A 26,800-nucleotide genomic window follows, 5' to 3' on the forward strand; every position below is an offset into this window, starting at 1 on the left:
TTGAATTTGATTTCAATTTGTAGGTTTTATAAAATTATACGCAAGGATTTTTACCACCTGTTTCTTTATTAACCACTGTGCATTTATTAGCTTGAATTAATTTAGAAACATATTCAATTAAAATTTTACTTAAGTTCACATCATCTGAGCAGATGCGAGCGAATCTTGCCATCATTTTGACTTTTTTTTATTTCCAACACCAGTGATAGACTCACATAATCAACAAAGCTACAGTATGAAACTGTCTCTATTTGTCCAAGTGAAAGAGCCCAACTTTAATGCTGATTTCATTAGATAATCTGGGGCGGCACAGTGGTGCAGAGGTAGACTTGCTGCCTTTCAGCGCCAGAGACCCGGGTTTGATCCTGACAATGGGTGTTGTCTGTACAGAGTTTGTACTGTGACTGCGTGGGTTTTCTTTGAGTGCTCCGATTTCCACCCACACTCCAAAGACATACAGGTTTGTAGGTTAATTGGCTTTGGTTAAAAAAAAAAAAAAAAATTGTAAATAGTCCCTAGTGCGTAGGATAGTGTTAATGTACATAGTGATTGCAGGTTGGCGCAGACTCGGTGGGCTGGAGGACTTGTTTCCTTTATGTAACAATACGCTGTATTGTTAAAGTCAAAATATCCATCCACTAAAACTACTGCATGAAGACACTTTGAACAGTCACAATTGCACAATAAAATGGGATTTATCATAGTTTGGCTTGATACATTAAAACAATTTGCCAGTGTTCTACTTTCCAGAGAGACCTCCGGGTGTACTGAATACTAAAGGACCAGTCAGGACATTAAAACGATACTTACCCAGAATGTTAAGCCAATTACAAGTCAGATTAAATATGCAGGCCACAAATTGGCAATGCATGAGATATCTGTCCCTTAGAGAAGCCGCCCAGTGCAGGGAATATAAAACACATCTTAGATCTTTCTCGTGTCTGGAACTCAGCTCTTTGCTGCTTGCAAAACCCAAGCTGAATGATAAGGATGACACTAAAGTGGGTGGTATCTAGGTAGCAAAGATTGTTATCAAAAGTCACAGCAAGATCTTGATCAGCTGGGCAAAGAGGCTGAAGAACCTACCTGCTTGAAACAGCCACACATTTCAATATTGTTGCCAAGGTATCTAAATATATAACTTAAATATTCTGTAGTACAAATATAATACAAACATGAGGTTAAAGTTCTGGTCGGCGCATAATCGGAAGGATGCGTTGGCTTTGGAGAGGGAGTAGAAGAGGTTTACTAGAATTATTATTGATTAACAAGAGAGAATTAGCTGCTGTATAAGTGTAGGAAAGAACTGCAGGTGCTGGTTTCAATTGAAGATAGACACAAAATGCTGGAGTAACTCAGCAAGACAAGCAGCATCTCTGGAGAGAAGGAATCGAGACCTTTCTTCGAAATGATCTATGGTTAAATATAGATCAATATTCTATAAACTATCTATAATTAGCTATGAGGATAGGTTGGGCAAACTCTGATTGTTTTCCCTGGATCTTCAGAGGTTGAGGGGAGACCTGGTAGAAATAGATAGGGATATGGGGGGGAATTGATATGGTAGACAGTCAGAACCTTTTACCAAGGGTGTAAAGGTCAAAGACTAGAAGGTAGTGCTTTATGGTGAGAGGAGCAAAGTTTAAAGGAAATGAGTGGGGCAGGTTTTATTTGTTTTTGTTACACAGAGCGTTTTGGGTGCTTGGAAAGTGCTGCCAGGATGGAGGCCGATACAATAGTGGCATTGAAGTGACTTTTTAAAACACACATCAATATGCAGGGAATGTAGCGATATGGATCATGTGCAGATAAAGGAGCTTAGTTTAACTTGGCAACATGTTCAGCAAACACGTTGTGTAGCTGAAGTGCTTGTACCTGTGGTATACTGTTCAATGAACAATGATAACTTGCTGCACAATATACTACTATTGGTAACTGGAGCAAAAAACTCTAAAACTGCTGCAGATCCAAAATAGAAGCAGAAAATGCTCGAAACACTCAGGAGGTCAAGGAGCATCAGTGGGTGCAGAAATAGGGTTGACTTTCCAGATCAAGGACTGTGCATTTGAATTGGAAAAGTGAGAAAACAAGTGAGCGAAGGCTAGAGGACATTGTGAATTTCTGTGATGTGGGGTAGATCAAAGTTGTCAAGGTAATAATTACTTCCAGCAGTTAGATTAAAAACATTGAAAAAGAAAGAAACATTGTTGAAGATAAAAGTGGTTTCCTGTTGTTAAATTCAATAAGAATTAAATTAATTATTAAATACTAATATTCAGTCGGGTTAATAATTTCCTCTAACAATTTTGTTAATCTGTCTATAATGGGCTGTGCATTTATGTTTTTAATTTGATTAATTTCTTATTTTTTGAACTGCCAGTTTTACTAGGCAGCTTTAGTCGGCACTTTATCATTCCCGTTCTTCTCTCTGCAAATAAAACATGCCTCTTTGTTTTCCTTATTACTAATACGCACACACACGCACGCACACACAATCTGAAACAAACCGTGGAGATGCTGAAAATCTGAAATAAAACAGTGGTGCCGCAGTACAATTGCTACCTTAACAGTGCCAGCGACCTGGGTTCGATCCTGACTACGGGTGCTGTCTGTACTTAGCTTGTACATTCTCCCTGTGACCTGCGTGGGGTTTCTCCGAGATCTCTGGTTTCCTCCCATGCTCCAAAGATTTACAGGTTTGTAAGTTAACTGGCTTGGTTAAATTGTAAGTTGGCCCTAGTTTGTGTAGGATAGTGTGCGGGGATCGCTGGTGGGCCTGTTTCCACGGAGTATAACTACACCAAAATAAAACAGATGGAATGATGGAAAAACTCAGTGAGGCAGCATCCGTGGAATGTTTCAGGTCAAAGAACTTCCATCTGAATTTAGGCTAAGTGACAGCGGAGGTGGGTAATGAGAAGATTAGAGGGAACATCTGTAATAGGGTGAAATAATGTACTCACTAAATGGATATTTAAGCGCCTTTATCAGGGCAAAGTGTTGCCAATGTTCTAAAGATTGAGTGACATTGCATTGCCTGACCGACTGGGATGTGCTGAGCTCAGCAGATGCATGTTGTGTTCCTCCACCATACTGGGTTGTTTGTAATATATTTTCACCACAGGACATATTCCATTAAATATTTAGAAAACTCATTGAAAGACCTCTGACTTGAAACATTGACTGTTTCCACTCCCAAGATGTCGCTTGAACTGCTGAGCACTTGCAGCATTTTCTACTAGCTTTGAGTCATTCTTCTTTGAATAATTAATCTTTGAGTAATTAAGGGAGAAAAGTATAGGCACATTTCCTCATATACTGAATCAAGCAAATGCTTTTAGCTTTGCATTCCACATAAATGACAAAAGTATTTTGAAAATATACATTCAACAGTGGTTTTAAGGAATCGAGACCCATCCTGGTCTGCAAAAACCACGAGCCACTTGGATAAATAACATCAATTAAAAATGAAATTGCGCAAGTTGATAGAATGCAATTTTTATTATATTCAATCCTAATTTAATTAAATATATATTTTTGGAATCATGGTCTTCAATGGTTCAAAGTTGACAATTGTTCACACAAATTATAGTCAATGCAATTTCTACCAAAAAAATGAGATTGTTTTTGTCATTTACTTCGTTCCGCCACCCACACATAAAGTCGGGCTACAAGACAAGGTCGGACCAGAAGGACAGATATCATCTGCATTTCCTTCAAAAAAAATAAATGCGAAGATCATGAAAAGTAGGACAATTTAGTAAGAAGTAAGAAGATTTTTTTATTTTGTAGAGTCTTCTTTCTTTTAGAATGGGGGAGAATCAGAGTCATAGAGTGATACAGTTTGGAAATAGGCCCTCGCAGGGAGTCGATGAGAATACAAGAGGAAATGAGGCACAAGAAAATAAGTGACGGAATGAAACTGATGGGAGTGCCCTGAGTGTCGAGTACAAATAGGTACTTGATGGGTCAATGGGAAAAGAGTGGGCTGAGGGGCCTATTTCCATGCTGCATGACAACTCTTGTTTATCATCTTCATCTCAATATCAGTTACGTAAACACAGTAAACCTCCGTTTATTACAAGCATCTGGAATTCCCATGCACCAGCAAAATTAGTTCAAATAGTGACATTTATTTCAAGTGTTCTAAAATAAGAGTGAAAAGATCGATTTAGTTTAATTATGCTTATTCTTAAGGGCAGTGCAGTTATCAGCCACTCTTTGAAGATTTTGACTTCAAGTGATGGTGAGCAAAGACTCACCATCAAAGATCTTAGAGCGGGTGAGCAAACATCATCCCCTCTAAGATCTTTGATGGCGAGTATAGTCATCCATTTAATTAAACGTTTCTGTATCTGCTGTTAATACTGTTCAGCCTTAAAATGTAGTGTAGGAAGAAACTGCAGATGTTGGTTTAAACTGAAGATGGACACATAAAGCTGAAGTAACTCAACGGGTCAGGCAGCATTGCAGTGTAAAACAAGTCTTTAATAAGATCAAGGAGATGATAAATAATTAAATAATGTTTTGAAAAATTGCGATTCTCATGCAACATAAACATGTCACATAAACATGTTCTTCTGAGATGTTGCCTAACCCCAAGATATTTGTTTTTTGAGTATGCGTGTGAGAGTGTATGTATATATGTATACACACGCACACACTGTATGCATGTGTGCATACTTGTGAGTATATGTGTATATATATACACACACTGAACTTTTTTCTCTCGTTTATCATATTATTTAGTGTACTATGTTTACATATTCTGTTGTACTGCAGCAAGTAATAATTTCATTGTTGTATCTGGGAAATATGTCAATAAAACATTCTTGACTCTTAACCCACTGAGCTACTCAAGCCCTCTGTGGCTTCTTACTGAGATACCTGATGGGTTGTAGAACAACTTTGTGAGAACGTTTTTAAAATAAGTTCGCAAAAACAAGGCTACATTGACCAAATTCTGAACATGATTATCAGGGCCGGCACTGTAATAAAAGAGATTTTGTTCTCCAGAGAATGGAAGTTTTATTTAGTTTGTAACTGACTCGAGCTTAACGGGTACTTTAATACTTCCTATATTTTAGGTGTTAATATAATTGGCACTATGCTTCAACACCACAATTTGCTATAAATAGTTGACAACAGTCAAACATCGTATGACACTTGGTCCAGTGCCAGGTTGAAACTAGGGGGTGCAGAGGTTGAGTCACACATGCCTTCCACTTCCCTAATGAGAGAGATTCTCAAACGATAGTTCCGCCTCAGCTGCTTTAATGCCTCCCACATTGAAGCAGTAGAAAAACAAGCATTTAAGAATTCTATGCCACAATTCAACAATGCTGTGACTGGAAAAGAAGTAGTAATTGCACTATTTACACATAAATCGGCATTTTTCCTGGTCTATGACCTTTGCTTGGCTTTCTAGAGCGCTAATGAACTGTGTGGCATCCTGGTACTCATTCCAAAATGATGATATAATCTTTGCATGAAAGTTCACTCATTACAGTGCCTTTGTTCCAATACAACAGCAATTTCATACAAGAGGGCCTTCACTCACTGGAGAATGATTCATTCTGGACCAAGTCTTTGGCTCAACAGCTCAGATTTAGTCATTGCACTTCACCTTTGAACTAACTAGTCTACCCCATCAATAGAATCATGTACGGTGAACTGAAGACTTGTTTCTGTGGTTGTGGGGATTTCAGTTTTCATGGGTGACTTTAATCTACATATAGATTGGGCCAATCAAAATGGTAGCAGCGCTGAGGAGAAGGATTTCCAGGAATGTATGCGGGACTGGGTATACGGGACTGGGTCCATCCTAGACTGGGTATTGTGTAATGAGGAAGGATTAGTTAACAATCTTGTTGTGCAAAGCCTGTTGGGCAACAATGACCATATGGTGGAATTCTGCATTAGGATGGAGGAAAGTGACACGGTTAATTCAGAGACTAGGGTCCTGAACTTAAAGAAAGGAGACTTTGAAGGTATGAGACGGAAATTGGCTAGGATAGATGGACAAATTATACTTAAAGGGTTGGCGGTGGAGATGCAATGGCAAAGATTTAAAGACCGCATGGATGAACTCCAAAAATTGTTCTGGCGAAAAAATGAAACGGGGAAGACGGCTCAACCGTGGCTAACGAGGGAAATCAAGGATAGTGTTAAACCCAAGGAAAATACATAAATTGGCCTGAGGAAGAAGTAAAACGAAGGACTGGGAGAAATTTAGAACTCGGAGGACGACAAAGGGGTTAATTAAGAGGCGGAGAAAGCTTGCCGGGAATACAAAAACTGACTCTAAAAACTTTTTTGTAAAACTGAAAAGGCTAGTGAAGACAAATGTAGCTCCCTTACAATCAGGGACTGGTGAATTTGTAATAGAAAGAAGAAAATGGCAGAACAGTTAAACAAAACATAGAAAATAGGTGCAGGAGGAGGCCATTCATTGTGAAACATACAGTAGAAACATATTTATGTTTTTGCCATTTTGAACTTTAAAATCATCGCAGTCACGCTCCCACTTGCCAGCCGTGACTGCGCAGATGGGGGTGGGTTGTCATGACTCACGTCACAACGGGGATCTCTGGCGGCACAACGGGAACCCCTCAGTCGCGCCTGAGCAGTTGGAGGCTATGGGTCAGTGATGGAATATTGCAGGGGGGGGGGGGGGGGGGTGCAACGGATCCGCAATTGGTCTTGTTCATTCTAATATCCTACCAATTCTCCTTTGATCATATTGTTGACTAAGAGGCAATTGACGGCAGCTAATTTAGCTTACCAACATGCTTTTTCTTTTGGATGCTGGAGGAAACTGCAGCATGCAATAGAAACACACATGGTGACAAGGAGAAAGTGTAACGCAGACAGCTTTCTAGGTCATGATGAGACCTGGGGATGTGAGGCAGCATTGCTCACTGCTACACCTTCATCCCACTCTTGTACTAATACCTGCTTAACTGTCCATGGTTGAATGTGATATGGATGCAATGATTTGACTGGATCAACCATTCAGGGATTTGCTGTCTTTTTTTTTTAAACCAGCATCTGCAGTTCCTTGTTTCTAAATCTTGTTCTAGATGAATTTGAGCTTGTAATGTTTTGTTGGAGCTGGATACATCCAGGCAAGTGTGGCAGTGTGGTTCACACTTCTGAACCGTGCTTTGTTGAAACCAAAAAGGCTACGTGTCAGGCAGTGGACCACTTGCCACAGGATACCCAGCTCATCACCTGCTCTTCAGAATAAAAGGACATACCTGAAGAAAGGAGATGAGGAATTTATTTAGTTAGAGGGTGGTGAAAATGTGGAATTCATTACCACAGATGGCTGTTGAAGAAGCCCAGTCATTAGGTTTTTATGAGGTGGAGATTGACAGAATTTTGATTGCTAAAGGGTGTCAAGGATTATGGGGAGAAGGCAGGACAATGGGGTTGAGAGGGGAAATATAGATCAGCCATGATTGAATGGCAGAGTAGACCCAATGAGCTAAATGGCCTAATTCTGTTCCTATGACATGGCCAGTTTATTTATGTGTCTGTTCTCGAATTGATTTTCTGGTCAATGTCTCCCACAACTCACCCCCTTCCACTGGCCCAGGATATTGTGGTTGGGTACAATTCTACAGCTGATGGTGGCCAACAATGTCCACCTTTCATGGATGCCAATGTTGATCTGATGGACCTGATCAGTTTTTAATCTCATTAGGTTCAAGCAATGTGATTGTCCTTGTCCTCATTGTGAAAACTATGTTTATGACATAGTTAATAATAATCAGCATAGGAAATTAAAAGTCAAGATGTAAATCATAATTGTCAAGTTATTATTGCAATGTACATATTCCCTATCTCTCCCTTTTTTAATTCAGAGTCATAGAAGGATACAGCAAGGAAACAGGCCCTTCGGCCCTACTTGCCCACACCGGCCAACATGTCCCAGTTACACTAGTCCCACCTGCCTGCATTTGGTCCATATCCCTCCAAACTTATACTATCCATGTACCTGTCTAACTGTTTCTTAAATGTTGGGATAGTCCCTGTGTCAACAACCTCCTCTAGCAGCTTGTTCCAAACACCCACCACCCTTTGTGTGAAAAAGTTGCCCCTTAGATTACTATTAAATATTTTCCCCTTCACCTTAAACTTGCGTCCTCTATTCCTTCTATCCCTTTATTTTAAGTTGTAATGATTCCCCTTTGTTTAGTTTAGTTTAGAGATACAGCGTGGCAACAGGCCCTTCGGCCCACCAAGTTCGCTCCGACCAGCGACCCCCAAACACTATCACTACCCTACACACACACTAGAGACAATTTACATTTATATCAAGCCAATTAACCTACAAACCTGTACGTCTTCGGAGTGTGGGAGGAAGCCGAAGATCTCGGAGAAAACCCACGCAGGTCATGGGGAGAATGTACAAGCTCCATACAGACGACACCCGTGGTCAGGATCAAACCTGGGTCTCTGGCGCTGTAAGGCAGCAATTCAACCGTTGTGCCACCATGCCACTCTTTGCTACTTGATCTAACTGCTAATGTAAAATTGGTTAGCTCTGGTTAATGTAAAACTGTTCAGCACGCAACAAAAGCTTTTCACTGTATCTTGGCACACGTGACAATTAGTAAAACTAAAATTAGCCCAAATGTGGTGTCAAGCCAATTCATTTTAATTTCATGTCACATAAGATACAACATTTGAGCTGATGTAACTTTTTAAACCCATAATTATATTCTATTATTTTAATTATTATTTTAAACAAATGTTAATGCATATAGGATTGCAAAATAAATACATATTCAGCATTAAAACTGCATAACTGAAAAATGTACCTGGCCTGAAATCTCTTTGAACTAATCTACAATATTGATATTCCTACCACTAAAACCACAGACCACATATCTAATTAAATTCACAAACTACACTTCAAATAAGCATGAAGCTGCACAATGCAGTGCCCACCAGTGTAGCAGTCTGCTCCTCAATGCCAGAACTAGAGCAACAGCTTTATAGATAACCAGTTTAAAAAAGAAAAAAAGAATGATCAGCTACATTTACTATCTGATACTTGCACAGTTCTACGAATCAAAAGTGCCCAGCTGTTTAATTTTCCAATCCTAACACATTCAGAAAATACCAGCTGGATATGTAATCAAAATAGACATTGGACCGATTTTTGAAAATGTACAAATATTGACAGATGGTTCAAATATTATCTCCCTATCCCAGGGACAACAGTTAACTTCAGTTATTGCATTTAACTATTCATAGAAACACAGAAAGCAGGAACAGGGCATGCAGTCCTTCAAGCCTGCTCTGCTATTCAATAGGACCCTCGCTACTCATACAAATTCAGTCCCCACTCCAGCTTTCTCCCCATATCCCTTAATCCCTTTAATCATATGAACTCTGTCCTACCCCCTCTTGAATATATCTAATGATTTGCCACCAGTGTGTTGTGGTAAAGAATTAACCACTCCCTGGGAGAATAAATTGCTCCTCAGTCTTAAATGCTCTGCCCCTCATCCTTATTCTGTGACCCCTGGTCATAAGGTCTGTGATCGGAGCAGAATTAGGCCATTCGGCCCATCAAGTCTACTCCGTTATTCAATCATGGCTGATCTATCTCTCCCTCCTAACCCCATTCAACTGCCTTCTCCCCATAACTTGGCACCTGTACTAATCAAGAATCTATCTCTGCCTTAAACATGTCCACCGACTTGGCCTCCACAGCCTTCTGTGTCAAAGAATTCCACAGATTCACCACCATCTGAATTTAAAAAAAATCAAAAAAAATCTGCCTCATCTCCTTTTAAAAATAATTAATTCTGAGATTGTGTCCTCTAGTCCTAGACTAGTGGAAACATCCTCTCCACATCCACTCTATCCAAGCCTTTCACTATTCAGTACGTTTCAATTAGGTTCCCCCTCATTCTTCCATACTCCTGTGAGTACAGGCCCAGTGCCGGCAAATGCTCATCATAGGCTAACCTACTAATTCCTGGGATGATTCTTGTAAACCTCTGGACCCTCTACAGAGCCAGCACATCCTTCCTCAAATATGGTGCCCAAAATATTCCAGATGTGGCCTAACCAGTGCCGTACAGAGCCTGGTCCCACATACCCTGTCAGCAGGAACATCCCTCCTGGTTATGAGGTAATCTAGGCCCATGAGAGTTTTGTCGGCTTCCATGTGATCTCCTTTGAACCTAAACCCTGATCGATCTGCCCCTCATAAGTCACGCCTTTGCAGAAATCAATTTGGTGAACCTTTGCTGGATAGCCTAGATTGCAAGAACATCCTTTCTAGGATAGGAAAGGTTTGGAGGGATATGGGCCAGTTGCAGGCAAATGGCAACCTGGCCTGGACAAGGTGGGTCTGTTTCCGTGCTGTATACCTCTATGACTCGGAACATCGTTCCTCAAATAAGAAGATCAAAGCTACAGTCTGACAAAGGCCCTATACCATTGCCAAAAAAAAATAATTAAAAAAAAAAACCTTTTATACTCAAATTCTCACACTGAAAAGGTCGGGTCCACCATTTTCTACATATTCCAAACGTATTATATAGTTACGCTTATGCTTGACACATAATGGGGAGTGTTGACAGAATGGAGAGGAAGTACAATTAGATAAATTAGACTTTAACTTCAGGCCACGTGAATTTATTTTCCACAGTTCCATTGTCTTCTACCAGCCACTGAAGGGAAAATGAAACACACACAACAGATCACACTGCATCTGCAAGGGTAGAAACATTCCAGGTCAATGATTTTAGTTTAGTTTAATTTAGCTACTGCATGAAAACAGGCCCTTCAGCCCACTGTGTCTGCGCCGTACAGCAATAACCGCACACTAACACTAGCCTATACACATCAGGGACAATTAACAATACCAAGCAAATTATCTTAGAAACCTGTATGTCTTTGGAGTGTGGGAGGAAACCGGGGATTCCGGAGGAAACCCATGCAGTTCACAGGGTGAATGTACAAATTCCATACAGACAGCAAGCGTTGTCAGGATCGAACCCGGATCTCTAGCGCTGTTAGGCAGCAACTCTACCACTGCGCCACCGTGCCTCCCACCATGATCTTTCATCAAAACTGAAATGTAGCATGTTTGATGATGCAAAGAAAGGGGAGATAACAAAAACAATCGTTTGGAGGGCAAGAGAGATTAAATTGCAAATGAAACACTGAAGCTGGGTGAAAGAAGTGGTAAAGGTATAACTGAATAACAAAAAGTAGGTCTGGAAAAGTTGTATATATTTATACATGTGAAATGTGAAACTGTGTGAACTTACTGGCAGAAAGGAGGAGATTAAAAATGACACGTTCGAACTGTGCGAAACAAAGGTTGCGGGCTTTGAATGAAAAACAAGCTGCTGGAGCAACTCTGCATTTCAGGCAGCATCCAAGGAGGAAAATGGAAAGAAGACATTCTAGACACTTCAAGATTTCCCTCTACAGATGCTGCCTATATTGAGTTATTCTGGTACTTTTCTTTTTGCTCAGGATTCCAGCATCTGCAGTCTCTATCTGCAAAGACTGGAATTTATCCGGGAATGCTAAAATATTCATAATCGGATGTTGTTCCTCTAACTTATTTATTACATTTCAATTACGGTGTATAGGCCGAGACAGGGAAATCAAAGGGTTGGGGAAGGTGTCAGACAAATAGAAGCTCGGGATCAATGCATGTAGTCCGAATACAGCACTCAATCTTATATGTTGTTTGATTTCTTCAATGCGGAGCAAATCATGCTGTGAACAATGAATGGAGTATACTGAACTGGAAGGAGGGTATGTAAATCACTGTTACGCCCAGAACATGTTTCTGCTCTGCAAGGTATCAAAGGATGAGATAAAAAGGCAGGATGTGATATCTCCTGCGATTGAATCTAGAAATACAATGGTAAGGGCCACAGGCAGTAGTTGACATGGAGGAGTGAACAAGAATATCCTAAAGAGAATGTATAGGAGGAAGTATAAAGACTTATCGAGATACCATTGCATTGGAGTTGGCAGAAATGATCAAGAATGCTCCATTAAAGTTGGAGGTTTCTCATCACTCACATTTTCAGATGCAGGAGGAGACCATTCAACCCATTGACTTCACTTGATTCTCCCATCCACCCACGAGACATGATTTAGTCACGAGCATGCTTATAAAAGTGGGAGAAACCAGAGCAACACGTGGAAACCTAATTGGCTCCAGAAAGAACATACAAACTTCATACAGAAGCACGGGAAATCAGGATTGAATTCTGATCACTGGAACTGGGAGAAAGCAGCAATTGGTACAGGGCCAACGTGTCATCCAAGATGAAGATAAGGGAAACCCCATTGTTCTTGGAGAGAGAAGAAAGCACAAGCGCAGTAGTGCTGGAAATGGATCCTGCCAGCTATGGCGGAGGGAACCCATGGTTGTGTAAAACAGAGGACATAGCAGAATCACCAAAGAGGAAAGTGGCATCACCAGAATGTATGTACTGAAAATAGAAGAACTGATAGAAAGGAATGGAGTTCCTATAAGATGCAGGATGTTCAAAATAGCTCTGATGACTGTTCAGATGTGAAGCTTATAATTGTTACAGTGAGTGCTGTATCAGTTTAGCCGTGTGAGTTTCACACACGAAGGAAATCGATTGATCATGCCAGCGGCATTATGGAGTGTAGCATCTCCTGAGCTCAGGTGGCAGATGCCTGCCACTCTACAACAGCAAAGGGCAGAGAGATTTTAATGTAACGGCAACTGATATTCCAATAAAATCTTGACTTTTGGAACACAGAATTCCTCAGTGGAGATGTGGATTCATTTATGGGAGGCAGTGATAAGGCAGGTAGTCTCAGATGAATAGCTGTCATCGTAAGAACGTACAAAATAGCAGGAGTGGGGAATTGGATCCCCGATGCCTGCTCCACTGTTCAATAAGATCATGGTTGATATTTAATCTCAGCACCACTTTCTGCATTAACCACATATCCCTTGATCCCCTTAATAATGAAACATCTATTGATCTCCATCTTCAATATGCTTATTAATTGAGTCGATAGTCCTCTGGGTGAAAACATTTCTTCACATTTTTGTTCTGAATGGCTGACTCCTTATTTTGAGATGAGACCCCACCTCGGGGAAATATAAATTGTGCATCTACCACAAAGCCCCTGAAGAAATTTGTATTTTCCAATTCTTCTGAATTCTAGAAAGCGCAGTCTGCTAATTATTTTTCCACACGTGACAAACTCTTCATTCCAAAAATAAATGTGGTGATCCTCACTGCATTCCCTTTATCACAAGTATTTATGCCTGTATTTAGCCAGGAAGACTTGACCGATATGCATTACGCCAAATGCAGCCGTACTCAGCCTCCGTATAATTGCAATTAAATCCTACAGTAACAATGGACTTTGTCTTCCCAAGTTTTTGCTGTACCTGTACATTAACATTCTGTCAATTGCAATATATACCAGGTCCCCTTCGACACCTGGGGTGCTGCCTGTATGTAGTTTGTATGTTCTCCCCATGACTGCATGGGTTTTCCCAGGGTGCTCTAGTTTCCTCCCACACTCCAATGATGTACAGTCTTATAGGTTCATTGGCTTCGGTACAAGATTGTAAATTGTCCCTAGTGTGTAGGAGAGTGCCAGTGTGCAGTGATCGCTGGTCGGCTCGGACTCGGTGGGCCTAAGGGCCTGCTTTCGTGCTGTATTCTCTAAACTAAATCAACATTTTTCAATCTTTCACCATTAATAAAAATACTGCCTTTAACCAAAATGGGTGACCTCACATTATATTCACGAGTAGTTGCTCTACTCAACAGCCAAAAATCTGTTGCCTCCCTTTGAACTGGTATTTTATTGGTTCACATGCCTGATCAATGGTGTTTTATCATTAATGTTTATTATTAACGTTTAGTGTTTTCCGAGTCATTCGTAACTGTCACTGTATGTCATGTTGTTACTTGTGGGCGGAGCACCAAGGCAAATTCCTTGTATGTGAATACTTGGCCAATAAACTTGCTTACTTACTTATTCTGCCTGCTTTCACATTCACTTGGTCTATCTACATATTCCCTGAAGCCCTCTGCATCCTCCATGCAGCCCACATCCACACCAAATAGTAGTTTTGTATCATTATCAAATTTGGATTAAACACACTTGATCCCCTCGTCCAAAGCAACATATAGATGTTGAACAGTTCAATGGTTCTTTATTATCACTTATGCACAGCATTGAAATTCTTTTACACAACCACAAAATGCAGTCGCCACAATTTTGGCGCCATTTCAAAAAACAAAAAACACAACAGTCCAAAGTCCGGTCCACAGGGTGGAAATCCTGGAGCTACCCCGATTCAAGTAAGCCCAACCCGACGTTCCCTCTCCTCTGTCGACCACCTCTGTGTCCCAGGGGCACCTCCTGCATCTGACCTTGAAGGCGTGGAGGCAATACCCCAGTCCTTCTCCTACCGGCCAACTCCTCTCGTCCGTTGCTACCAGCAACTCCCTCCTTAACTTTGTTCTTCGGGGCTTTGAGCTCCCCCTTTACAAGGCCGCTGAGTCTTCGTTCTCGTCAACCATCTGCTCAATCGTCAGACACTTTGGCCGGCGGACTCTAATTTGTTCGCGGCGGCTGCTGGCTGGGTCCAGACTTGATCAGATCCGCACGGGCCACCACATACTCTCTGACACGGTTGCGCAGTTGGAACCCCAGCACTAATCCACACACAACCCGCTAGTTACAGTTCCATTTCCAAAACTGACACCTTTGTAGGCAATCTATATTTTCTGTTCATGTCAATAAGTTACTCACATTATTGATGTCATTTTGTTTAATAATCTCGTATATCTTGATTAGTAAGGCTATGGTTATAAGAGGTTATGGGGAGAAGGCAGGAGAATAGGGTTGAGATGGAAAGATAATCAACCATGCTCGAATGGTGGAGTAGACTCGATGGGCTGAATGGCCTAACTCTGCTCTAATGCAGTCGCTTGTATATAAATATAATATAACAATTACAGCACGGAAACAGGCCATCTCAACCCTTCTAGTCCGTGCTGAACACATATTCTCCCCTAGTCCCATATACCTGCGCTCAGACCATAACCTTCCATTCCCTTCCCGTCCATATAACTATCCAATTTATTTTTAAATGATAAAAACGAACCTGCCTCCACCACCTTCACTGGAAGCTCATTCCACACAGCCACCACTCTCTGAGTAAAGAATTTCCCCCTCATGTTACCCCTAACTTCAGTCCCTTAATTCTCAAGTCATGTCCCCTTGTTTGAATCTTCCCTACTCTGTGGGAAAAGCTTTTCCACGTCAACTCTGTCTATCCCTCTCATCATTTTAAAAACCTCTATCAAGTCCCCCCTTAACCTTCTGCGTTCCAAAGAATAAAGCCCTAACTTGTTCAACCTTTCTCTGTAACTTAGTTGCTGAAACCATTCTAGTAAATCTCCTCTGTACTCTCTCTATTTTGTTGACATCCTTCCTATAATTAGGCGACCAAAATTGTACACCATACTCCAGAATTGGCCTCACCAATGCCTTGTACAATTTTAACATTACATCCAACTTCTATACTCACTCTGATTTATAAAGGCCAGCACACCAAAAGCTTTCTTTACCACCCTATCTACATGAGATTCCACTTTCAGGGAACTGTGCACAGTTATTCCCAGATCCCTCTGTTCACCTACATTCTTCAATTCCCTACCATTTACCATGTACGTCCTATTTTGATTTGTCCTGCCAAGATGTAGCACCTCACACTTATCAGCATTAAACTCCATCTGCCATCTTTCAGCCCACTCTTCCAACTGGCATAAATCTCTCTGTAGACTTTGAAACTCTACTTCATTACCCACAACCCCACCTATCTTAGTATCATCTGCATGCTTACTAATCCAATTTACCACACCATCATCCAGATCATTGATGTACATGACAAACAACAGTGGACCCAACACAGATCCCTGTGGCACCCCACATCACATCTTATCAACGTCCTTCTGCAAGTCCAAATAAACCGCATCAATTTATTCATGCTTATCCACCCTGCCAAATGAAAGTTTAAAAAAAATCAAGATGTCAAAAAAAAACTCTTTTTCATAAGTCCATGTTGACAGGACCACTTAATTATCTTTTTTTTGAATGCCCTTTTATCACTTGCCTAACAATGGATTTTAATATGTTTCCACCTTGCAGTTGCTTTTCTCATCTGTATAAGCGGCTGGTATCTATTGCCCATCTAACACTATCTTCTGAAACCCCATACCTGCTTCTTTGTAGTCACATTATCCTGTTGCTTGTGACCAATGGATTCTACAGCGCTTCATCTAATGGATGTGTCAATATCCTGCCATAAAGTGATCAAATAAAATTTCCCCTCCCAATACATTGCATTGTCTGAACTTTAGACTTTAGTTCTTCATCTCTGAATTAAAGTTCCTCACATTGCAACCAATTCCTAAAGATGTGATCACCCATTGATCCCGATGTTTACTATCAGTGCCCACATACTGCAGTAGCTTACCTACCCTACCATTCATGTTTTTAAATATTAATTTAACCTATTTATTGAATTCTGTCACTGTCACCCGAGTGGTTAAAATCCTATTTTTGTTATCGGATTATGTGTATTTGTATTTGAGGAGAATGATACTTCATTCTCAAATCACATGACCATTTTCATTTTTGCCTTGCGTGATAAAGCTCTACAATTATAATATACTTATTTACTCAACAGCGTACTGAAAAATAGATAGGAGATACTAATAAAGAACACGGAAAATTAGGAATCAAATTTTTAACCATTAAGCCCATATAATATTTGTCCTTTTGTTTCTTAGCAAATTTCTGCAAATCATGTCTTACCTAATTGATAAAGTGAAGTCACCCGGGTTGCTTTTGCTGGGCCGAGCTAGGAAACTCCCATGAACTCCTCGACATAATAAGAGCTGTTCTGCTTCAATCCCTGTTATATTCGGATGGAACCACCTGTGCAAAAGAAATAGCCAAAGCCTTTAAATGCTAATAAAATGAGAGATAATCTGTCCAGTGATAATTCTAACATCTTTTTTCATTAAATCATTGGCAACAAATAGTTTTCATTAAATAATCTGAAACTCACTCAGCAAGTCAAGAATGCTTCTTAATACTTGGTCCTACAGAACATTATAATAGCACCTGAATAATCTTTTCATTGATTTTGGATACTTTATTAGAGAAGTGAAACATAGTTTCTTCATGGTCTTTTCATTGTGCAATCTACTGTTTAAGTCTTCAGAATTTCATTGCGATATCTATCTATAAAGTCTCTACGTGTTTTCTGCCTGCGATCTAAGGAGCTACGCCAAAACGATACACTATAGCACAAACATTTTTTGCAGAATCTAACTCAGCTTTTTCCCCAGTACTCGTTTCAAGTTTCTTCACATTTGATGTTAAATCGCACTTTATTGATATTTCAAGGTTTAAAAAAGCCAACTTTAACAAGATTTTTACTGTTAAAATCCTTCCTGCCAGCTTCCAACAAACTTCGATACAAAGTTGCAATACAGGAACACTGTGTTTCCACCAACTTTTCAACCTGAATGGGATATCACAGTCCTCCACCTGACATTTGCAACAATGTAGCCATCATACAACACTAACTCCAGCTCCTGGCAGGAATGGAGGGGGAGGGTAAATTAGTATTAGTAAAGCCCAATTGCAATTTTTTTTAAGCCCAGTGCTGGGGGAGGCAGGGTTGTGCCAGAATTTTACGTTCATCACCGGGTGGAGTTGGGGGACCATGCCTCCCATGGGGGATATGGGTTAGTGGTGCAATATTGCGTTGAACGGGTTGCATTGGGGGACCAAGCCTCCTCCCGTGTAACAGGGACCCAACGGGTCTCAGTTGGTCTAGTATTCTTTAAAATTAGTCATGGAACAACACAGCACTGGAACAGGCCCTTCAGCCCACAATGTCCATGCCGAACATGATGACAGGTTAAACGAATCTCGCCTCCCTGCAAGGGATCCATATCTCTCCATTCCCTGCATTGTTGGGCATATCCATGTGCCTCCTAAACGCCATTATCGTATTTGCTTTCACCACCACCCTAGCAACATGTTCCTGGCACCACCCTCTGTGAAAAAAATTTAAATCTTGCTCCGTGCATCTCCTTTAAATTTTGCCCCTCTCACCTTAAAACTTTCCGTCTAATATTTGACATTTACACTCTGGGGAAAAAGGCTGCAGCTTTCTAGGATATTCTTATGATAATCATTAACTATTAACCAGCGAGCACAAAGAATGATTAGAAAGAAGTTTAAAATAAAACAAAACTATCTCAGCCAGTGGTGAGAGTTTATAACTCATTATCTGAAACAGTGCGGAGGCAAAAATTCTCAACACATTTAAAAACAATTATTACCTGGAAGGCGATTGGACAAAGAACTAGGGAGTGAGATGAACCCAAGTCCATTTTTGAACAGTTGCCACATGGATCAAAGGCCTTAAAATGTTCTGATTCTACAATTCGAATAATGCTACAATTCATCGGTTAACTTTTCCTCCTCTTTAATTTCCTCCCTCCTTTTTTTAAGCCAATTCTTAAATAGTCCCAAGTTTTTTTGCCCTGTTTTCAGATTTTGTGTTTGGAGGTGCCTTAGGATGGTTGTCCAAGTTAATATTGCTTTTTAAAACTGCTGAATAAATGTAAGCTGTTGCTGCTCAATGGATGCAGCAAAGCAGCACTTATTGAATGAGTCCACTTTCCATATTCCGTCATCACTGATAATAGTTATTAAGAGTAATTACTGCTGTCAATCATTTCAGTGATAATCATTATTAAAAAGGTCAGTCTATTGTTAACTCAGCTTGGATTTGTAATATTTGTCATTCGCTCACGTAATCATTTTAACGTAAAAACAAAAATATGGCAGACCATGGAAACTAAAAATATGACAGACCAGTGGAAAATAAAATCAGAAGAGGTTGGAAGTGATTATTGACAGACAATATCACAGATTAATTATGCTGATTTGCAAGGATGTGTGGTCAGACCTCTCCACGATAATACTATTAAAGACATGATCCATTTCTTTGTTGAGTGATAGAATGACAGGTTAAAATTAGCTAGATTGTATTTGGTCTGCGTTTTCTGAACAAGACATGCCTGCGCAATTTTCCACATTGTGGGGTCGATAAGGTTGTTGTTCTGAAATAACTGCATTTTGTAGCATCATGGATGTTGCCCGGCTGCCTGACTGATTATTTCTGGTAATTTCTGCACTGGATCTGCTTGGGTTAGCAGTGCATCTAATTCTACAGCACAAGTCTTCATCACTTCAAAATATTGTCTGTCTCCATTGCTTTTGCTTTATTCAGTTCTGTCAGTATTGCTTTTTTTCTCTCTCTCCAATGTTTTCTGTGCTTAACATATTTGCATACTGCAAAAATGGTTTTCAGAAACCTGTCACCATTATCATTAACACTATTCATTGCAGCGAATGATTAAAATGTTTACCAAAAACCATCCAAACATACTTGATACTTTCACAGTTTACAATTAACATTTTAAAGAGCTGTTAACCAAGTTGGAATAAAGCCTTCACTTTCTAAGTGTAAACTGTAACCACAACTGTGAATTGGTGAAGACATCACTGTTTGATATTTGCCCATCCAATGGGAATTCAATTGATAATTCACAATTTTCAAGAAATGTTCTAAAATAATGTTGAATCAGATACAAGAATTACTTGTCAAATATAGAGCCTATTTTTCCCATGAAGAACTGTTATTGCACCTTCACATCTTTGCTCAAAATCCCATTTAAATAGTTATGAGTTTTGAAGGAATCAATTATAAATACCGTGTAGTTAATCTGTATAATGCTCAAAGTAACTATATCTCTTCATATCAGATACAACGCACAACAGAAATCAATTATCACATCTTCACATTTGCTTTTACTGCACTTTGTGGCTAACCATATTTTCCACCCAAAACTGATCCAATGTTCCATTCACCAGAAACTAAATTCAGCAATAAATTGCGAGCATCTCTGACAAGTTGTCAGGTTTCCATTAAAGAAAACTGGGTCATTACATATTTCCACTGAGCAGTCTTTACACCTAGCAAGAGAGACTTGAATTTCCAAAACACAACCACTTCAGAAGCAAGTCAAGATGTTTTTTTGGGGGCTTTGCTTATTCCTTCAGTTACGTTGGAATATTATGGTAATATTACGTTAGAATTATAGAATTTGATGAAAAACTCGCTTATGAACGGGCCTAGATCTAATCGAATTTGCCAAGTGTTGACCATAGTGAAAATGTGCAGGGCTGGCATTTTCCATTGAATGTTGGTAAGTTTATGATCCTGCAACAACATTGCACTCTCTTTATGTACAGTACATTAATAACTTCCCTTATGGAACAATGAAAGTTTCATCATAAGATAAATATCGCCAGAGTATCCTGATGCATAAAAGGACTAAGGTGATGTCAGCATTTGACAAGGCCATCGGCTTTCTTCTTCAAGGTTGCAATTGTGGCTGGAGCAAGTAGCAGATTGCAGTGAAGACTTCAGTACTAAATTGTTAACATCTCAGATACTACTCCTTACTGATCTTTTGATATAATTAATCGCTAAAAATTCTCCTTCACTTTCTTTTTTACCAGCCTGTCCTGTTCTTTATGCCACTGCACTCTAAAGTGAATGCCGTTTAAAGCATCCTTGTGTGGGAAAAACTGTTGCATAACAGATCTTTGTTAAACTGTCCACCAGCATTTGGCACACCAAAGCTTGTAAACTGAAGCAAAAAATGTAAATAATTGTAAAAAGGACTAAATAATAGCACAAACCTAGCAAAAGCCAGAATAAATCAAATAGTATGGAACTTACAAGCTCCCATTTTGCAAACCCTCCGTGACATTGGACGGCACAGTGGTAGAGTTGCTGCCTTGCAGTGCCAGAGACCCAGGTTCAATCCTGACTACGGATGCTGTCGATACAGAGTTTGTACATTCTTCCCGCGACCATGTGAGGTTTCTATGGTGCTCCAATTTTCTCCCAAAGATGTACACGTTTGTAGGTTAATTGGGTTTGGCAAAATCGTAAATTGTTCCTAGTGCATAGGATAGTGCTATTGTATGGGGTGAGCGTGGGTCGGCACTGACTCTGGGCCTGTGGGCAGTATCTCTAATCTAAACTAAACTTGCAGGCATCAAATGAAGATAGCCTAAATTTTTGCACTTATCAAAAAAAAATACTTAAAGAAAGAGTTTACCACAGAGCTTCAGAAATACTGTTTATGTCAGAGAAGGCAGCACTTTTTTTTTTATAGTTGCCCATTTTAAATATCAAATGATCACTTCAGAAAGCTGATGTTCAAGTCACAAAAACACAAAAAAGATTTAAATAAAAAAGGGTAGTAATTCGATAACACTAGAGCTATGGAAAAGACACATTTATCTGCACCAGTTTTGTGCAAGGACCCCTGTAACAAAATTGTATTCTTCATGAAATGCAAGGTATGTGCAGAATAGAAAACGTGAAGGTGGCTGCTCCACAATGATTGATGGAGGAAGTGTTCGGTGAGGGAGGGTCAAAGTACAGGACAGTATTCTCAAAGTCAAAGTAAACCCAGAAAGAACACGATTCTTAGTCCATCTCTAATAGAGAACATCTTTATCTTGTTATAGCCTTTCTGTGCCCTGATTACAATTGATCCATCTTAATAAAATGATCGCAAAATGAGATTGAAAATCTTATATTTATTCTGACCAAAATAACTGGAATGGATGCAAGCCGCTGATGGCAATTCAAGACTGCAAATCACTTTTGCAAAAATTCAACCTCTCACCTTTGAGCACTATACTTGGTAACACGTATATGACTTAGGTGCTGGGGAGACATATGTGGAGATATTATTTTGTGGCACAGCTCTTATCTGGAATGTTTGCTGCTGAAATGGTGCACATGACCAGGGTGACTCCAGAGTTGCTGTTCGGAATCCATCCACCAGGTCTTTTCATAGAGACAACAAACGTCCTGGCTCTGAATCTCCAAACGGATAAATGTGGCTCCCCATGCTGATTTAGACTTGAGATATAGCGCGGAAACAGGCCGTTCATGCCCACCAAGTCTGCGTCGACCAGCGATCACCGTACACTAGCATTGTCTAACATACTAGGGACAATTTAACCAAACCCAATTAACTTACAAACCTGCACTTCTTAGGAGTATGGGAGGAAACTGGAGCACCCAGAGAAAACTATGCAGTCACAGGGAGAACGTACAAACTCCATACAGACAACACCCGTATTCAGGATCAAACCCGGGTTCATGGCGCTTTAAGGCAGCAACTCTACCAATGCACTGCCCACTGATGAACAGCATGATGATACGATCTGGTCACAGTTAGAGGAGAGGTTATGATATTGCCACGATGAAGCATTAGTCACTGGTCCTCCACAGATTTATCATCCCTGTGTGACTTTTCATTTCTGCTTCACTGGTCATATAGATCTGATTTGATTTTGATTTGATTTGATTAAATTTATTGTCATTGTCTTCAATTAAGAGACAACAAAATTATTTTTCCCTTAGTCATACAAAAAATAAAATAAAAAATAAATAAATAAAAACGTGCTCGGATAATAGCCGCATCCTCGCCAGGAAGCGACTGAAGGATGGTTCCCCCCTTACCCTACCCGCTTCCCCCCACATAAAATACTGAAAAAAAAATTTAAAACACTAAAAAAACACTCTAATCATAACAAAATAAAAAAAAGACAACCAGACCGTGGGCGGAGGCAGCTAGCAACAGCGCCACCGGATGCCCAGTAATCCATGAGTAGAACCTGCACCATGTGCACATTCAGAGAGGAATTAACCTATAATTTTCCAAAAATTGAAAACTGTGGAAGCACGTCCAGTGGCTCGACTAATAACCTGATTTCCCTGGAGTTTGAAACTCCTTGATCCTGTTTGTTTCAATCGGAACTGTTGGAAATCTCACTTTAACCCTACACCAGACACAGGCAATTATAAAAGAGACGTTTTGTGGGTCCTATTGAAAATGCAGACAGTGTAAAAGAAAAATGGACAGTTCCCGAGATATTGATGTAGTTTAGCATAGTTTGAAGATACAGCATGGAAACAGGTTCTTCGGCCCAACAAGTCCACACCAGCCATCATCGATCGCCCATGATCATATTGAATGGCGGTGCAGGCTCGAAGGGCCGAATGGCCTACTCCTGCACCAATTTTCTATGTTTCCATGTACTATTTCTATGTTATCAAGGTCCCTACAGGCAGTTTTACAGAGGGCAATTAACTTACAGAGCCATATATCTTTGGGATGTGGGAGGAGACCAGAACACCCGGATGAAACCAGAACACTCGGAGGAAACCCAGACAGTCACATGGGGAACGGGCAAACTCCACACAGACGGCTCTGGAGGTCAGGATAGAACCTGGATGCTTGGTGCTGGGAGACAGCGGCTCAACCAACCGCACCACTGTACTGCCCTTGTACTTGAATTAAAGGGCAAAAGTGATGCACATGTTGGCCATAACACCATTATGGTTGCATTACACTGAATCACTGAATTAGCTGCAGATTTTATTTTCAGATAATTAAATCATCTAGAATTTTAAAATATATGCTAGTCTCAGTAATGACTGTTAAATTAATGGATTAAACATCCAAATGGTTCATCAACATCCTGCTGGGAAGAAAATTTGTCATCCTTTCCTCATCTGATCCACGCGTAACTCCTGACCCACAGCAATACAGTCGATGATTAATTGCTCTATAAAAATGCTGTGCAAAAACACAGCAAGAATAAAACATCTCTGACGATACCTTGGTAAATGCAAGCTTATCAGCAAGGTCAAAAATTTATCAAACCACATGCATAGTCAAGGTGAGTAAATATATTATTATATCTCATTCCCCTTCAATGCATCACCAATCTCACATCCTGCTTTTAACTATACACCCACATAGCTACGCCTAACAGCAACATAGAAACTAAAGTTATTATTATTATTATTATAAAAATAAAGTTATTATTATTATAGATATTATGTGCAGGAGTAGGCCATTCGGCCCTTCGAGCCAGCACCACCATTCAATATGATCATGGCTGAAAATCCCAAATCAGAACCCCGTTCCCACTTTCTCCCCATATCCCTTGATTCGCATAGCTGTAAGAGCTATATCAAACTTTCTCTTGGATACTCCATCAATCAGGCACGGGACTTAATATTCATATGCCCTGCCAACTGCCAGACGCACTCCAACATTCATACTGCTACAACGTTAATCATGGCAGGCATATGTATTGACAACTATGTCCTTCGGGGCTCAGGCAGCTCAGTGAATATTGATGCCAGTCCCTGTGATAGTCAATGAAGTGCACTGACCTCAGACCATGTTATCGCTTTGCTACTGCTCTAACCTCATCCCAGTTGAGACAGAGGTTCATATTAACCTCCTCCAATTTCATTGTCGCAGCCCATGTTGCCGATGTGGCCTTCTATACATTGGCAAGACAATACATTCAACGAACACTTGCGCTCGGTTCGCCGAGGCCTGCTTGATCGCTCAGATATTAACTGTTCTAACTCCCCATTCCCACAGTGACTTTTATGTCCTGGGCATATTCGATTGCCAGAGTGAAACCACATGAAAACTGGAGGAACAGCACCTGATATTCCACATTGGTAGCTTACAAGCTAACGGTATGAACATTAAATTCTCCAATATTTTTTATAAACAACCCTCCCTTTTTTTTACGCCCCCTTTTCTGTGCCCCACCTGGACACTCACCCATTTCTCCCCTTCCACCTACTGAATATTCCTTTCTCTAACTTCATAATTCACACTTTTTCTTTTCTGATCTCACACCATTTGCCTATCAAACCAGCCTCCTCTCCCCCATCCCGCTTCACCTATATCCCGCTATCACTCACCAGGCTTTGTCTTGCCCCACCTCTCTTCTAGCTTCCCCACCCGCCAATCACCACAATTAATCTGAAGGGTCTGATCTGAAACGTCATCCAACCATGTTCTCCAAAAATGCTCCCTGACCCACCAAATTATTCCAGGAATTTCCTTTTTTTTTTTGTAAATTAGCATCTGCAGTTCCTGGTCATAGAGTGATACAGGGTGGAAACAGGCCCATCGGCCCAATTTACCCGCAACAGCCAACAATGTCCCAGCTACACTAGTCCCACTTGCCTGTGCTTAGTCCATATCCCTCCAAACCTGTCCTAATCATGCACCTGTCTAACTGTTTTTTAAAAGATGGGATAGACCCACTCAACTACCTCCTCTGGCAGCTTGTTCCATACAACCACCACGCTTTGTGTGAAAAAGTTACCCCTCAGATTCCTGTTAAATATTTTCCCCTTCACCTTGAATCCATGTCCTCTGGTCCTCGATTCCCCAACTCTGGGCAAGAGACTCTGTGCATCTCCCCGATCTATTCCTCTCATGGTTTTGTACACCTCTATAAGATCACCCCTCATCCTCCTGCGTTCCATGTAATGGTTACCCAGCCTACTCAACCTCTCCCGATAGCTCGCACCCTCTAGTCCTGACAACATCCTCGTAAATCTTTACTGAACCCTTTCCAGCTTTACAATATCTTCCCTATAACATGGTGCCCTGAACTGAATACAATATTCAATCTTTTAATTCCTTCATCTAAATCATTAATGTATGTTGTAAATAGCTGCGGTCCCAGCACCAAGTCTTGCAGCACCCCACTTGTCACTGCCTACCCTCAAATTCACAGGAACTGATCCAGAATCTATAGAACTAATTGTATGTTTTAAATGTTTTTTAGTATGTCTTATGTGGGGGGTGTTGGGGAATAGGGGAAACGGTTTTTCAGTCTCTTAACTGGACGGAGACGTGTATTTTCTCTGTGTCGCATCTTCGCCCACCCCCCTCGCGGCCTACCAACTGGATTGGCACGGCCTTTCCTACCAGACACGATGCCCAGATATTCAGCAGCTGCGCAGTACTGAATTACCATCGTGGAGCATGCGATGCCTTGCCGGGGATCACCTGTGTTGGAGCTCCGGAGTGTTGGGCCTGCTGACTTTAACACCGTGGAGTTGTGGTCTGCGGAGCTTCTAGCCGCGGGCGCTGACTTTAACATCGCGGAGGCCTGGGCTCCCTTGCCGGGGAACACCAGTGTTGGAACACCGCCCAGCTCAGCCTGTGGACTTCGGTATGGAAGTACTGGCTGATTCGGAAACTCCAAGCCTTGAGTGTGTTCCTCCGTTCTGACGCAGGAGTTCCCATCATCCCGGCGAGAGGGCCTGCACATCGGGCCGTCCGTAGCGGCGACTGCGGAGGGTTCAAAGGCCCCGACCATGGGTAAACAAAGAGGAAGATGACTAAACTTTATGGCCTTCCATCATGTGGAAATGTGGATATGTGGATTCCTCTGTGGTGGATGTTTATGTTAAACCCTATCGTGTATTGTGATCTTTTTATTCGTATGGCAACTCAAATCTCACTGTACAAATTGATGCACGTGACAATAAATGTGAGCTTGAAATTGAACATTGGAAAATGCTCACCAATGCATCAACAATTTCTAGAGCAATCTCCTTGAGTACCCTGGGATGCAGACCAACAGCCTCTAGGATTTATCAGCCTTCAGTCTCATCAGTCTATCCAACATCAATTCCTGACTAATGTGAATTTCCTTCAATTCCTCCGTAACCCTAGGTCCTCTGTCCCCAAGTACATCTGGGAGATTGTGTCTTCTTTAGTGA

The 26,800-nt window shown here is 40.8% G+C and overlaps 1 protein-coding gene across 2 annotated transcripts in view; it reads right to left on the minus strand.

Moving 5' to 3' along the window:
- The window catches only part of ptpn11b (protein tyrosine phosphatase non-receptor type 11b), a 104,378-nt gene that overhangs the window by 39,759 nt on the left and 37,819 nt on the right, over positions 1–26,800 (minus strand). For both annotated transcript variants that reach the window (XM_055659583.1, XM_055659584.1), the window contains exon 2: positions 16,882–17,004. In XM_055659583.1, coding sequence (XP_055515558.1) covers positions 16,882–17,004 — 123 coding nt within the window. The remainder of the gene's footprint in view (positions 1–16,881; positions 17,005–26,800) is intronic.

Source organism: Leucoraja erinacea, chromosome 30 (assembly GCF_028641065.1).
Source record: "Leucoraja erinacea ecotype New England chromosome 30, Leri_hhj_1, whole genome shotgun sequence".
In the NCBI taxonomy this organism is placed as follows: domain Eukaryota; kingdom Metazoa; phylum Chordata; class Chondrichthyes; order Rajiformes; family Rajidae; genus Leucoraja; species Leucoraja erinaceus.